Source organism: Schistocerca serialis, chromosome 4, assembly GCF_023864345.2.
Source record: "Schistocerca serialis cubense isolate TAMUIC-IGC-003099 chromosome 4, iqSchSeri2.2, whole genome shotgun sequence".
Taxonomy (NCBI): domain Eukaryota; kingdom Metazoa; phylum Arthropoda; class Insecta; order Orthoptera; family Acrididae; genus Schistocerca; species Schistocerca serialis.
In genome coordinates, this window is record NC_064641.1 from 54830352 (window position 1) to 54847120 (window position 16769).

Sequence of the window (16769 nt, forward strand, 5' to 3'; positions counted from 1 at the left end):
GTCATACGAAATTTATTTAACATATTTTTAATTCTAATAGCATCTTGCGGACCCCTCTGGCATAGCTCGCGGACCCCTGGGGGTCCGCGGACCACCTGTTGGGAACCACTGGTCTACCAAACTGCGTCATTTGGATGCTGCTTGGTAAGGCATGGGTTAAGCACACACCTCTCTCTAGGCCTTCTCAACTCGCCTCTCTAGAGCACCTCGTTCCAGACCTACCGCCACGGGACACCCTGGCAGCAAAAGGAAATTGAGCTAGAATCTTCCACATGACGAACTGTAAAAGGTGAAAGTCACGCTTAAATGGCAAAGTTATACACGAGCAAGCACGAACTGCTCAAGCAAGCGTCTTATAGCGAGATTATGCAGTCAGGACGGGCTCGGTTACACGGAAGTTTCCAGTTTCTGAGCCATGCGGATCGAATGATCGCCGCCTACAGCGTCTCATGTGGCAGGCCTTGGAGAAGTGTCCGAGGACGCAAAACGGCAGTAAGTTGCGAGGCGGGCAGCAGAAACACGTGGCCAGCAGTAGGTCGCACGCTTTCTACTGCAGTGTCATAACTCGGCTCGACACAGATGCCGCACTTCTCAGCCCGCAGCGGACCGCACACCACCTGCACAAACGCCGATGCGTAACATCTGACCGATCTGTCTTCAGCCGAGGATGAGTGCCGGACAGTCGTGGGAACCCGTATCTCTGGGCGGAGAGTGTACGTGGAAATGGCCGCACCGCACACTCTAAGGGGGGGACATTGATGAAAAACACACACTATTTCAAAAATGGACCAAATCCACAGTTTTGGAGGTATGACAATGAATTTTTGTACCACGCTTTACATGAAAGTAACACATTTACATATAAAATCCTTTGATTATATATATTCAACTTTTTTTGATGAAATTTGAAGTTTTATTTTCAAAAAAAATAACGTATGTTCCTTTTTCTCAGAAAGTATTCAAGATATTTCTACAAAAATTTCTCTGTTTCATCTCTTTACATGTTGTAAGCTTCTCACATGAGATTTTTGGAATAGGTCAAATAGGAGAATTTTCATAATTTTTAATTATAATTCCACAAGTACAATTTTAAATTCATGCAAAATTCCCAGCACTTTGCCCCATATCTCAGCTTCCGATCAGAATTTCAAAATTTGCTCTTGAGACAACGTTTATTAGGTTTACAGAAATATGTGTACAAAATTTCATAATTCTAGCATTCATAGTATCTGAGGAAAAGGTACATAAACTTTAAAAAACTAACTTTTCAGGAAACACAATTTAAAGTTCAACCTAACTTTTTCCTTATGTCACTTCTTCAGAAGGCACCATATTCGTATTCTGAGTCGTCTCCCTTCAGGGCTTCTCTTCTGGTTTCTTGTCTGTCTTCTTTCCTTTACCAGGTCTTCAACTGACTTTTCAGCTGCAGAGACGCGCTGTAAATCTATTTTTCTCAGGATGTCTTGAGTAAAATTTCCTATCTTGAAGCCCATTGTATCTAATATTTTCATCCTCCCGACGTTCCCATCATTATATACAATAACTGCATCATAAGTCGCAAATGGTTCAAATGGCTCTGAGCACTGTGGGACTCAACTGCTGAGGTCATTAGTCCCCTAGAACTTAGAACTAGTTAAACCTAACTAACCTAAGGACAACACAAACATCCATGCCAGAGGCAGGATTCGAACCTGCGACCGTAGCGGTCTTGCGGTTCCAGACTGCAGCGCCTTTAACCGCACGGCCACTTCGGCCGGCCTCAGTCGCAATTCTGACAACTGTAGCAGAGAGCAAATGTGTTTTTAGGGCATCGTTTCCATGTGAGTGAATTTAGAGACTCATTTGGATTTTGGGGTTTGCCATGAACACACTTTTTAAGAAGTGCAGGATCGGCCAAAAATGATCTATAAAACCAAAGGGTATGTGTCACGGCCTTCTAGATGTATCCCGCACACGTTTGGTTGAAAGTACGACACAGAATCGTTGTTCACTGAGCTGGCATTGAAGTGCTGCTTCAAAACATGGGCGTGGCAGGGAGGCCGCGTCACACTTTTAATTAATTTTCAGGCACTTCGGATGCGATTTCAACATTGAAACTTTGGGAACTTATTGCCGATGAGTTGTACTAACAAATAAAAAATAAATCGAAAATTAACAGTCGGCCGCGGTGGTCTCGCGGTTCTAGGCGCGCAGTCCGGAACCGTGCGACTGCTACGGTCGCAGGTTCGAATCCTGCCTCGGGCATGGATGTGTGTGATGTCCTTAGGTTAGTTAGGTTTAAGTAGTTCTAAGTTCTACGGGACTGATGACCACAGCAGTTGAGTCCCATAGTGCTCAGAGCCATTTGAACCATTTGAAAATTAACATTTTTGGTCAATTTCATCAACGTCCCCCCTTAAGTCATCCTAACACCCGCGAAAATTTTCGTGGACGAGGATACGGCCGACTTTTGCGACATCGGGACGTGGAATTTCACGTTTCACAGCATTCTGTAACGTGAATGAATGATTATTGCAAGTCAGATCTTTGTTTCATGGAGATGAATGTTGCCAGTGAGATGCAAGACTGCGTTATATTTCGCAAACAGAACTTGGGAGACGCCATATTGAATTTCGATGCTTTCAGCTGAAGCCCAAATTTGATGTTTTGCACAGTAACTTATATCATTTGAAAATATGCTTTTTCAAACCACCAGCGCATTGACGATCTCTCGAAAACGCGCCTTTTTTTAGTACGATTAGTAGTAACATGAGGGGAGTTCAACAAGTAATAAAACAGTTTTTATTCTGAAAGCATGTACATCTACATCTACGTGATTACGCTGCTATTCACAATAAAGTGCCTGGCAGAGGGTTCAATGAACCACCTTCAAGCTGTCTCTCTAGCGTTCCACTCTCGAACGGACGCGGGAAAAACGAGCACTCGAATTTTTCCGTGCGAGCCCTGATTTCTCTTATTTTATCGTGATGATCACTTCTCCCTATGTAGGTGGGTGTCAACAGGATGTTTTCGCAATCGGAGGAGAAAACTGGTGATTGAAATTTCATGGGAAAATCCCGTCGCAACGAAAAACACCTCTGTTTTAATGATTGCTACTCCAATTCACGTATCATGTCTGTGACACTATCTCCGCTATTTCACGATAATGCAAAACGAGCTGCCCTTCTTTGTAATTTTTCGATGTCATCCGTCAGTCCCACCTGATGCGGATCCCACACCGCACATCAATACTCCAGAATAGGGCAGACAAGCGTGGTGTAAGCAGTTTCTGTAGTAGACCTGTTGCACCTTCTAAGTGTTCTGCCAACGAATCGCAGTCTTTGGTTTGCTCTACCCACAATATTATCTATGTGATCGTTCCAATTTAGGTTATTTGTAATTATAATCCCTAAGTATTTAGTTGAATTTACAGCCTTGAGATTTGTGTGACTTATCGCGTAATCGAAATTTAGCTGATTTCTTTTAGTACTCACGTGAATAACTTCACATTTTCTTTATTCAGGGTCAATTGTCACTTTTCACACCATACAGATATCTTATCCAAATCATTTTGCAAGTCGTTTTGATCATCTGATGATTTACAAGACGGTAAATGACAGCATCACCTGCAAACAATCTAAGACGGCTACTCAGATTGTCTCCTATGTCATTAATATAGATCACGAACAACAGAAAGCCTGTAACACTTCCTTGGGGAACGCCGGATATTACTTTGTTTTACTCGATGACTTTCCGTCTATTAATACGAACTGTGACCTTTATGACAGGAAATCACGAATCAAGTCGCACAGCTGAGGCGATACTCCGTAGGCACGCAGTTTGGTTAGAAGACGCTTGTGAGGAACGTGTCGAAAGCCTTCTGGAAATCTAAAATGGAATCAATTTGACATCCCCTGTCGATAGCACTTATTACTTCATGAGTATAAAGAGCTAGTTGTCTTTCAGAAGAACGATATTTTCTGACAGCTTTGTTTTGTTCAGGATTCCAGTACACCGCATTATTCCCCACTCTTTTGGTTATAAAACCCTATTTTTCGACGTAATCTCCGTTCAATGCGACGCCATTACGCCACCTTACCGGGAAGGCTGTATGCCCGCGTTGTACCGCTCTACTAGTCGACGTCGGAGCCAAGACCTTGCTGTGTAAATAGCCTCCCCATCATACGCGTACTGATTCCCGAAGAGTGCATTCTTTATTGCGTCAAACAGATGTAAGGTGCCAGATCCGGGCTGTTTCGTGGATAAGGAAGAACAGTCCAATTAAGTTTTGTGAGGTCCTCTCAGGTGGACACACTCCTGTGACGCCTTGCGTTGTGAGCGAGGAGACATTAGTCTGAATTTTTGTGGCGACGAACACGATTAAGTCAGAATGCTACACCGCCGGAGTCACAGTTGTGGGCAGCAGGCGGGCAAGCAGGATATCGGCCAGGTTTGCGAGACCTTGTTGCGATGATGACAAACGCCACACCCGACGACCCTCCGAGCTTTAGTTCACTGCCAGATCTCCGTAGACATTCGGCAAGCTCCTACGAATGTCTGCGATGCTCTGGTTTTCCACCAAAAGAAACTGAATAACAGCCCTCTGCTTGGAAAGCAACTCAGTTACAGATGCCATTTTAAAGGCTACGTACATCGCCGCCTCCTGCGGAACTTCATAAAACTATATGAGCAAAGGCGGAAATATTCCACGAGGCCCCTCAACAAATTCCACATTTTTTCAATCGAAATCGGCTGAGGAAAAAAAATGTGTTGCACTACATAGTGGACGCCCCTTGTAAAATGTCGGAAACGAAGAGATCAAAGAATGTTCTTATTTGATTGCTTTCGTATGCCCGATAAATACGCCATTTCAAAGCAATGTACATTGAACATTTTCCAAAAGCGCGTCGTTCTTGCTACGATTTGTTATAATTAGATGTCAATTTATGGCATATAGTCCGCCCCCGGTAGCTGAGTGGTCAGCGCGACAGAATGTCAATCTTAAGGGCCCCGGTTCGATTCCCGACTGGGTCGGAGATTTTCTCCGCTCAGGGATTGGGTGCTGTGTTGTCCTTATCATCATCATTTCATCCCCCTCGACGCGCAAGTCGCCGAAGTGGCGTCAAATCGAAAGACTTGCACCCGGCGAACGGTCTATCCGACGGGAGGCCCGGGCCCTAGTCACACGATGTTTGTTTATGGCATATAGACAGTTAAAGCCTTTACGATATGTAAACGACGCCGGTGTGTTTCACGATGAGAAGCACGTGCCGTGTGGAGGGCTTTAGCAGGTACGGCTTGCCAACCGGTGATAACACGTCTGACAAGGGAAGAATTTCCCCAAAAAGTCAGCGGTCTGCTCATCTGCCGTATGACTGTATTCTTACATGTAACGCATACAGCTCTATCACGATGCAATTCTCGAACGTTTTCGATAAATCGACCTTCAGAGCTTTACGAGTCTACCGAATACCACACAGAGCGTGAAACAAGCAGTTGCTGTTGCACCGCTGGTGTAAGTCTTGACTGGATCTAACGATAGATTCCACACTAAATGCTGCAGTCTCCCAAGAACAACGAAGAATAACGACCTCACTTCAATACCATTTTAACACCCATACGAATGTATCAATTCTATCTCGCCGTCCGCACCCGTTAGCTGAGAGGTCAGTCCGGCGGAATGCCATGCCAAGGGGCCCGGGTTCTCTTCCCGGCTGGGGCAGGAGATTTTCTACGCTCAGGGACTGGGTGCTGTGTTGTTCTCATCATCACTTCATCCCTACCTCCGACTCGTAAGCCGCCCAATGTGGCGTCGAATGCAGTAAGTACTTGTCCTCAGCGGCCGAACTTCCCCGAATGGGGGACTCCCGGCCCACAATGCCGTACGCTCATTTCCATTTCTATCTCACCGAGATTGAACCCCGATGATTATTATTACTGTTCCTTTGAAATAAAGTGATTCATTGTAGCTGTACAACGTCTTGATAGCAACTTAAAAGAAATGAAGAGGCTCAAGTGGAGTGCGGGCAGGCTTCTTGTCTCCCGGTTAGCCATTTACGCTAACGCGCTGATCGACGGTCGACGCTCTCGTATGGTATTCATTCAAGTTTGAACCCCGATTTCTCGAAGAAGCTTCTGAAGCGCATGGTACTAGAACAGCTTTTGTTACATCTAAGTATGCACTACAATTGTAAATATGAACTAACTCGCTTTCCCAGTTGTGCGTGTGCTTTCCATGTGAGCCAACACGCAGCACGGGATGCCTCTGCTGCTGGGCCAGTGGCCGAGTATGGACACGTCCTGAGGGCGGGTTTGTTGACCATTGCGAACTCCGGCGGTAGGCGGGTAGTCGAGCGCCTCAGGAGCAGAGAGGTGTCGGCCACCATGGAGAGCTGCACTGCTAAAATTGCGAGTTCGTAGCGTTTTTGTTTCCCATGTTGGTATTTACAGATTGTATTTTTTTATTTGTAGTTCACAGTTGCTATCCGAGATAACGTACTATCATTTTATCATTTGGAGATAATGAGTGCTGCTGTGGACGCTAGAAAATGGGGAGTCACGTGGAGAAATCGGAACATTTCCGACATACTCTTTTGCGTTTAAACGCATTAATTCAAAATGATCCACGTCAGTGTAACCGAGAACTGGCAAATGTGTTGAACTGTAATCATTCCACCACCGCGCGACATTTGCAGGCAATGGGATAGGTTCAAATATAGGGTGTATGGGTACTGCTTGTTATAATCCAAACCCAAGAAGTCAGCGAGTGGCTATATGTGCATCTCTGCTTGTTTGTCATCAACTGGCTCGAGAACAACAACGACCATTTCTATTCAGTATCATTACTGGGGACGAGAAATCGTGTTTTATGCTAACAAAAGAAAAAGAAGCCATCACTGGTGACATTTGTGGTTAACACCCGAGACGTCTTGCAGACGCAATCCAAGAAAAATCATCAGGAAGTCTGTGTGAAGTAATGCTACTCCACGACAACACCGGCTTCATTCTGCTAGACTGAAGAAAAACTCTACAGAGGAGTTGGGTAGGGAAATCACACCCCGTCCACCGTACTCACCTGATCTTGCGCCTTCAGAATTTCAACTTTTCCGCTCTCTATGAACATGATTCGACGAGTTTTCACCTCAAAACTACGTGATTTCTACAGTGTCACAATCGAGAAGTTACTGTAGAGTTGGCAGACTGTCGTAAATAGTGAAGGAGAATATATTATTGATGATTAAAATCTCTGTTATGCGAATGTGTTGTGTTTAATAAGCTTTTGGAAAAACGCTGCGAACTTTTGCATAACGCAATATATTTCGGCTTCCCACGTACGTCCCGCAGAATGACAGCGACGAAAAAAAATCTGAAAAAGTAGAGCTCGTGCGAAATAACACGGCACGGGCACCTGGTCGTGGCAGGAATAATATCCTTCCCTAAATACCGTAAATTATAGATGTAAATGTATCTGGACACCACGGACCTTCTGGTTCACGAAACTCAATTTCCACGGGACATCCAGCCACACTGCCACAACCAGACATGAATGGCCAAACGAGTAACCAGGAAGTTTCGGTATTTAAGAAAGACTTCTTTCCACCAACGCCGGCCGGTGTGGCCGAGCGGTTCTAAGCGCTACAGTCTGGAACCGCGCGACCGCTACGGTCGCAGGTTCGAATCCTGCCTCGGGCATGGATGTGTGTGGTGTCCTTAGGTTAGTTAGGTTTAAGTAGTTCTAAGTTCTAGGGGACTGATGACCTCCGATGTTAAGTCCCATAGTGCTCAGAGCCATTTGAACCATTTTTTTTTCCACCAGAGCACGATTATCAGTTTGAGTGAGGCTCGATGGAAGAGTATGTAAGGACGCCCTCGTGCAGGGGCGTCGTCAGTTGGCTCTGAGACGTGGCACCAGACTTCAGAATGCGTCGATGCCACTAAGTTACCTTTGCTACTAATTTCAGTCAACGTAATCATCTGGTCATCTGAATATTGATGGAGAAAGTCATTAAGATGCTTTATACTACGTGAATATAAAAATAAGACGCGTGTACGTAATTCATACCAAATGTCATTACACCGAATTCGATGCACGTAATACTAGGGCTCAATTTCGAAAATTGAACAATTCGAATTCCTTTCCATATATATAACATCGTTTCTGACATAATGGGAATAGAAAGTTTCCATAGTCCTCCACATTCATGGATGTAGTTTTCGCATCTAAACGTGTCACTGGCGTAACTGTTCCGTTACCACCGTTACTGTGAAAAAGCTATCTATACTCAAGTCGAGACACCAATGACAGCTGAGTACGCAAAACTACGTGCGTAAGGTCTAGATGTATGGAAATCGGAAATCACTCTGTTTATATGTTTCCAAAACTGAAACAGAACGTTTAAGTGATACTCTGACTATACGGAGTACATTGTTCATTTTCTTACGATACCCGTAACGCCACAACGTCGAAAATTAGAGGACAGAAGCAGACTACGCGTTTCCTCACATCAGTAAACCTTCGTTGCTTTCAGTCAGTCCAGTGATCTTTCTTAAGGATAGGGAATTAAAATTGTCCAGTTTTATGTTAATAAACTAAATAAGATGTGTTGAAAGGTATTTTAGGGAGAGCGCAAACTGCAGAAAAACACGTGGAGAAAAGCAGTAAACATGGAAAAATCCCAGTGAAGCGGTTGCTTTTTACGGTAAAAGAAAGTATTAGCGACAGCAGAGACGGAGAAATGTGATAGAGCAAGCGTCCGCGGCAGGTGCGTTGTGTTGGCAGACCTGGCGCGCCGTATAAGGCGTCAGAGGCAGCGGCAGGGAACAGGGCCCGCGACCGCCGCAGCTTGCGTAACGCAGCCACATCTCCAGCAACGCCGCCTCCCCTCCCCCTCTTACCTCCCACCTCTCCCATCTCTAAATGCTGCCATCCCACTCCGTACCCCGGCGCCTTCCCTTGTTGATCAACTGAGTGACTCGGCTCCGTCACTAATGACCCCCATCTCGACGAGATGCTGACCCCTGACCTTTCTCTCAGACACTTGCCCCTTTTCTTACTTTCTTTCTTCATAGTTATTTCTTTATTTACCCCCGCCGATTATCCCGACACAAATGTTGACTTCTTCCCTCTCGTTACAAAAAAAATGGCTCTGAGCACTATGGGACTCAACTGCTGAGGTTATTAGTCCCCTAGAACTTAGAACTAGTTAAACCTAACTAACCTAAGGACATCACAAACATCCATGCCCGAGGCAGGATTCGAACCTGCGACCGTAGCGGTCTTGCGGTTCCAGACTGCAGCGCCTTTAACCGCACGACCACTTCGGCCGGCCTCTCGTTACAGCACAGTATTCAAAATGATCGTCTTACTTACATGAATAAAAATGTAAATATTTGTTCGAAATCGTACATCTACGAACGTTCTTCACTGATTGCTCCGATATTTTCACACATTGTTGCCTTCGAATAACAGAGTGGTTTTATATACCTGATTTTACTATGTGAAGAAAAGTATCCGGACACTTACAACTTCGTGGCGCCCTCCACTGGTAATGCTGGAATTCAATAAAGTGCCCACCCTTAGCCTTGATGACAGCTTCCACTCTCGCAGGCATACGTTCAGTAAGGTACTGGAAGGTTTCTTGGGGAATGGCAGCCCATTCTTCACTGGGTGCTGCGCTGAGGAGAGGTATCGATGTCGGTCGGCGAGGCCAGGCACGAAGTCGGCGTTCTAAAATATCCCCAAGGTGTTCTATAGGATTCAGGTCAGGACTCTGTGCAGGCCAGTCCATTCCATCTATCCACCTATCGCTTGCGCCTTGTCCCGCGGTTACGCAGGGTCGGTCATTGTTAATCGGGTTTGGCATGTTAATGGTAAGGGGTGGCCGGATGCCCTTCCTGCCGCCACCCTGGACCCCCCCCCCCCCCCCCCCCCCAGGACGGAATTAGTGTACCCCAACCGTCTGTGTCTAGTGTAAATCGTGAAAGAGTGCGAGCGTGTTTTCAAATGTCTGCGACGCGTGTAACTGAGGCGGTTCGTGGGGACCAGCCCGGTATTCACCTAGCGGGATGTGGAAAACCGCCTAAAAACCACATCTAGGCTGGCCAGCACACCGGCCCTCGTCGTTAATCCGCTGGGCGGCTACGCTGGCGGGTGTGCAGGCCAGTCCATTACAGGGATGTTATTGTCGTGTAACCACTCCGCCACAGGCCATGCACTATGAACAGGTCCTCGATCGTGTTGAAAGACGCAATCGCCATCCCGAAACTGCTCTTCAACAGTGGCAAGCAAGAAGGTGCTTAAAACATCAATGTAGGCCTGTTCTGTGATAGTGCCACGCAAAACAACAAAGGGTGCAAGCCCCCTTCTTGAGAAACACGACCACACAATAACATCAATGCCTCGTCCATTGTTTACACTCCTTACACCAAGCGAGGCGTCGTTTGGCATTTAACGGCGTGATGTGTGGCATATGAGCAGCCGCTCGACCATGAAATTCAAGTGGATCCTGATGCAGTTTGGAACTCCTGTGTGATGGTCTGGATAGATGTCTGCCTATTACACATTACGACCGTCTTGCATTGTCGGCGGTCTCTGTCAGTCAACAGACGAAGTCGGCCTGTACGCTTTTGTGCTGTACGTGTCCCTTCACGTTTCCATTTCACTATCACAACGGAAACAGTGGACCTAGGGATGTTTAGGAGTGTTCTGCAGAGCGCCCCATTACGCTCTCTCACGATGTCTAATGACTAATGAGGTCGCTGATAGGATTTTGTGGGTGTCCGGATACTTTTGACCACATAGTGTCTAATATATAAATAAATGTTTAGTTTAGAAAGGGGAAACGTTACTGCGATAGTTCTTGACCGATTTACTTCAATTTTTTAGACAATACTGTAAAGAACATTCAGATGCCCCCAGGCTGTATGGTTGGAATGAGGGGGAAGAGATGGACAGAGAAAGGAGGGAAGAGGTAATGGACAGAAGGCGGGAGAGAGGGAGCAAGAAGAGATGGAGAGAGGGGGGGGGTGTAGAAGAAGAGGAATAGACAAAGCAAGGAGGAGGTGATGGACAGAGAGAGAGGGTCAAGAGGAGATGGAGAGGGAAGGGGGTGGAAGTGATGGACAGAGACGAGGGGAAGGAGCAGAAGATGGACAAAGAGGATGGGGGAGGCGAGGTGAAGAGCTATAGGATGGACACGGTGATTAGGACATGTATCCAATTCCCATACATCAGAAACATGTCTATTCCCTTTTCTTTCTTTCCCATTTAACCAGGCAGCTACAGCAACGCGAGGCCGGGAACAGCTAGTTTTGAATAAAATCTTTTGGGTACTACGCCGCATCATCTTGAAACTGAAAAAAAGCTATAAAAACCTATGTTCGAGTGTCTTGGCAGCGGTCCTTTCCAAAGCGATTAAACCGCTGGTTTCTTGGGGTGGTCTCTCCTACATATCGTCCTATTTAGGTTGTCATATGACAATCATAGCCGCTATACTGGAACGTCACTGAATACTTCAGAGTTAACGGGAGTGTGGAGGAACGGTTGTGCGGAAGGCTACTGCCTGCGCTACAGTAGCAACCGATTCGCAGCAAACAGCAAATCGATAGCTCGTACCAAAAGGCTGCGTTTGCCATCAGAATACATATCTTGTGGTCACTTGTTTACGCTCGTGCACTTGGGGCTAGTGGAGCGGTAGGGTGGCGAACACACGCGGCCTGCTGATCGCTGACTGCCAGCCGTCGGCAGCTTGTAGACGTCCTCCCTCCCCATGCTGTTGAGGCGTTTAGTTATTTCAGTAGTCCCTTTTATTTCACACTGCTGCATCGATGGTTGCCCGACAAGTATATGGATTGCTACGAAATTGATGGCTAGTCTAGAGACGAGGTGCCGGTCTGCTATTGCTGTGTTGTCCCAAGAAAACAGTTAACCGATTTTTTTGCTTTATTACAGCCCTCCGATGTTGCCAGTAATGGTCGACGCCAGTTGTGGAACTGCTAATAGCAAACGCGATTGCGACTAATAAATAAGAGAGAATATCTTTAGCAACTGTAATCGCTGAAGCTTTTACCATTCGATGCTGAAACTAAATATAGAGTAGGAGCGTTATACACCAGAGGTAAAAACGATGCTTTTACACTCTCCAACAAAGATTACTCGCTAGCACAAAGTACACACTGAGCTTGGAAGACTGAACATTTAAATTTACAAAATTCTGAAGCGTGCGAAAGTAACTGCACTGCAACTATCGACGACCTGGTTACTCAGTGGCCGGCCGGTGTGGCCGTGCGGTTCTAGGCGCTTCAGTCTGGAACCGCGTGACCGCTACGGTCACAGGTTCGAATGCTGCCTCGGGCATGGATGTGGGTGATGTCCTTAGGTTAGTTAGGTTTAATTAGTTCTAAGTTCTAGGCGACTGATGACCTCAGAAGTTGAGTCGCATAGTGCTCAGAGCCATTTTCGTTACTCAGTGTCTTAGCGGTAGGGTAGAATAGTCAGTAACGTTGTAATCCGCGTGAATGTAAGTGGAATTAGTGATGGATTACGGAAAGGCAGCCGGCCGCTGTGACCGAGCGGTTCTAGGCGCTTCCAGTCCGGAACCGCGCTGCTGCTACGGTCGCAGGTTCGAATCCTGCTTTGGTCAGGTTAGTTAGGTTTAAGTAGTTCTAAGTCTAGGGGACTGATGACCCAGATGTTAAGTCCCATAGTGCTTAGAGCCATTTGAACCATTTTTTGAACGGAAAGACATGTGGCAAGAAGAAATACCCGCCCCACGCATTTGTAGGAGACCATAATCAAGCTGAGGAGAAAAACGAGACGTTTGAATCGGACTGTCAGCATGCATCTCACCTACGGATTCACTTCATTCTCGGAACAGTCGAGACGTATGCATAACGTAATAGGAGGGAGGCTCCGCTGGAAATGGTGATTCCGAACCCCCACAGCGTAAGTTCCTTACGTGAAGGACAATAAAAATATTACGTCGTTACACTGGCTTCATTTCTACTTTGGCTGCGAGCCAGTGCAGGTTACATGACGTCTTTCTGCCTCGCACCCTACCTCTAGTCCACGCGCATCGATAGGTGATGCCTTATTGCATTACACACATGCTGATAGGATCACACATTCGTGTTTCCATCGTACTGACGGATTTTTGACAGAGACACTATCATCACCAGTATTATCGGACATAAAAATATGACCGTTTGTTTCTCTAATGGCATATAACGATGAAAATATAATGTTGTTGAGGTGGGCCGTCGAAGCTTGTGTCAACTTAAGGTGAACATCTGCGTATGTGATTTGCGTAGTCCCTATATTGCGTGTTGGTTAGCTGATACCCTTATGGTACCAGCGATTTGAACACTGCAGTGTTTCCTGACTTCGTAGGCTCTGCCGGTGTAATAACTTGTGATAATCTTCTCGTGTTTGCAGCCGGATCTTCGGGTCAGGTTGACACATTATTCCAATGATCCACCTGACAATCATCTTCAGGTGAGAAGCTGCTGTTACAAAGTCTCGTCGAATAGGTGGACCGCCGAAACTTGTGTCACGCTAACGTGAACATCCGGTAGCAAATCTGTGAAGGCTACCACACTGCAGGGCTTTGCTGGACATGGCCCGCTGCCTTCGTCTGACCTTTTAACATGCTTCGATAACAGTTGCACGGGAATCTTTTTTTAACGAGGACTCAGACGTACGGCGCAACTTAGCAGATTTCACATCAACAAACCATTGTCAGGGATGAAAGAAAGGATAAATGATCCAGAAAAAATGTCTGGATTAATATATTAAAGCTCGGAATCTGTCGTCTGTCGTTTACCCTTCCACTCACTGTTGTTGTTGTGTGGTCTTCAGTCCTGAGACTGGTTTGATGCAGCTCTCCATGCTACTCTATCCTGTGCAAGCTTCTTCATCTCCCAGTACCTACTGCAACCTACATCCTTCAGAATCTGCTTAGTGTATTCATCTCTTGGTCTCCCTCTACGATTTTTACCCTCCATGCTGCCCTCGAATGCTAAATTTGTGATCCCTTGATGCCTCAAAACATGTCCTACCAACCGATCCCTTCTTCTAGTCAAGTTGTGCCACAAATTTCTCTTCTCCCCAATCCTATTCAATACCTCCTCATTAGTTATGTGATCTACCCAACTTATCTTCAGCATTCTTCTGTAGCACCACATTTCGAAAGCTTCTATTCTCTTCTTGTCCAAACTGGTTATCGTCCATGTTTCACTTCCATACATGGCTACACTCCATACAAATACTTTCAGAAACAACTTCCTGACACTTAAATCTATACACGATGTTAACAAACCCACTCACTGAAGAACTGCAAAATTTTGGAGAATCCATAACTGGTCCATTTGGTAAACAGACACAAGTATATATTCCATAAATAAACTACACCTAGACGGTTCACGATTAACGGAGGCTTTTCCGTTATGGACTGGTAAAGCAGGCACACCTTGGCTTAGAGCAGGAGGGGCCTAGCACAGCGTGGAGTACAGTTGATAGTCGGGAGTAAGCAGGAGGGCTCAGTCCCCCATGGCGAGGCCTGGTTCTTACGAGTTCTCCAGCCGGGGGCATAGCGGACGGATTTGCCTCTACAGTGGCGTGACTTGGGAAGAGCCATTGCCAGGCCAGCACAGCAAATGGCTCAAACGGCTCTGAGCACAATGGGACTTACCAGCTGAGGTCATCAGTCCCCTAGAACTTAGAACTACTCAAGACTAACCAACCTAAGGACATCACACACATCCATGCCCGAGGCAGGATTCGAACTTGCGACCGTAGCGGTCGCGCAGTTCCAGACTGAAGCGCCTGGAACCGCTCGGTCACTCCGTCCGACAGCACAGCAGTTGGGCAGTACATTCACAGTTGCACTCGATCACGCTGTGGTTCCTTCTGTGGTACCTGACCAGCTTACTTCGAGCGGATTGCGTCCGTGTTAGAATGGTGAGCATCTGCCTCACTACGTTCTTACAAGAACTTATTCGGTTTGTCCCAGGCAGCCTACCAGTCTACATCATCATCAGTTCCAATCTGACTGAAGCGCCTAGAGCCGCTCGGCCACACCGGCCGGCGCGTCACCGGATCTCAATATTACTAGGCCCTTGTGTTATAATAGAAGAGTGCGTATCGCACTCCACCTCCATTATCGGTACCTGAACTTGCCACTGTTTTGCAGGAAGAACTGTGTGAGATTCCCTCGAAAGGCATACAGGACTGTGTTCGCCCACTCCGAGACGGCTGGCAGCTGTCTGAATGGCAACGGCTTTCCTACACCCTTTTAGGCATAGTCATCTATTGTGTTTAATGGTGTTTGCATATTTTTGTCGACCACCTACATGTGGTCCTCGACATGTTACCGGAGAACCAGTGGGAATTTGCTGTTATGTTTATGCCGTGTATCAATCTCCCGCTGATAATGGGAAACATGCTAACAGTTTGCAGAATTCTTACAATTACAGCTGGTGTCTGTAATCTGTTCTGTCGTCAAGTTTCATTTTTAACCTTCGGCTGTTGCCTGCTCCGTACTGTTCGCGCCTGCACGTAGGCAACGCAATGAACACATCCGCAAAGCGGGCTGCCGTTGCGCCTTCCCAGACAATTCGTGTCAATGAACTGCACGCACATATTGACTTCTGCCGCGCCACAGACGCTGTCCCTATCGAGAACTCGTAATGTGAGTTAAAAACGAAGAGAAGATGCTCTATCCACTGATGTGTTTTTTTGTTCTATTTATGTTTTATAGTTACTGCACTGTTGTCTTCTGAACACCCAAAGGTACTTACAAATAACACTGTACGCCCCCCCCCCCCTATGTTGGAAAACGAAACGAAACGATGGGAATTATTTTATTCACATTGCCATTCTGACTACGAGATAAGTTAAAATTATCATAGATTAACGTCTTTGAATCTGGAAAAAATGATAGTGAAAGTGTTAAGCGGTTTTGGTAAGCCACGGAAAAGCTAGGTGTGTACGGCAAAAGGACACGAACGCCAATCCTCACGAATCCGCATCCAATGTCTGACCTCTGCCGCATCCAATGTCTGACCTCTGCGCGTCTCTCTCAGTGAATCCTCTACCATCCATATTGATATTTGTAGTACAGAAAGCACAAATGCCGGTATATATTTACGTACAGCACGTTAAAGTAGTGTCAAATGAACGTACAAATTGTTCTAAATGATAGCGTTCCTTTAGGACCGCATATTAAATATAAATTTCTCTCAAAACTTACAGAGTTGATCTGGTCACGTAGCATCGGCCATCTGCAACACAATATAAAATACGAAGTTCAGTTATCAGATAACACTTATGATAGCAAGAACGTGCTAAATGTTAGAGACAACTTTATAAATAAAATATACATCTACTTTCTAAAATTTGACATATTGCCGAAACTGAAGCATGTGCCCCTTTAAAAGTTTATATAATTTATTGCGTCAAAGATCGCTTAAAAATTACAATGTTCACACTACTGGATCCAACATTTGATTGGCATATTCAGATGTGATGATGGGTTAACGCCTACGTCAAGACACCTGACAATTCCATCATTTCAATCCATATTAAAAGAATATCTATTTTTTGCTTCAATAGCCAGAAATTTAATTCGATTCGTGTTTCAATGGTCATGTTCTCATTTAATACCGGTATTCTTGCTGCATCAAATTAGAATAAAAATCGAGATATCGTCGAAAACCCCATCAACTTCATCAGAAACAACAGATTGTCGGCAAGTTTACAGATATTGAGTCAATGTCTAAGATCATTGATCACC

At 45.8% G+C, this 16769-nt stretch overlaps 1 protein-coding gene across 1 annotated transcript in view; it reads right to left on the bottom strand.

Moving 5' to 3' along the window:
* LOC126474227 (uncharacterized) overlaps positions 1 to 16769 on the bottom strand; it is a 919981-nt gene that overhangs the window by 437138 nt on the left and 466074 nt on the right. Inside the window, exon 5 of the mRNA XM_050101692.1 lies at positions 16227 to 16257. Within this exon, the coding sequence (XP_049957649.1) occupies positions 16227 to 16257 (31 nt within the window). The remainder of the gene's footprint in view (positions 1 to 16226; positions 16258 to 16769) is intronic.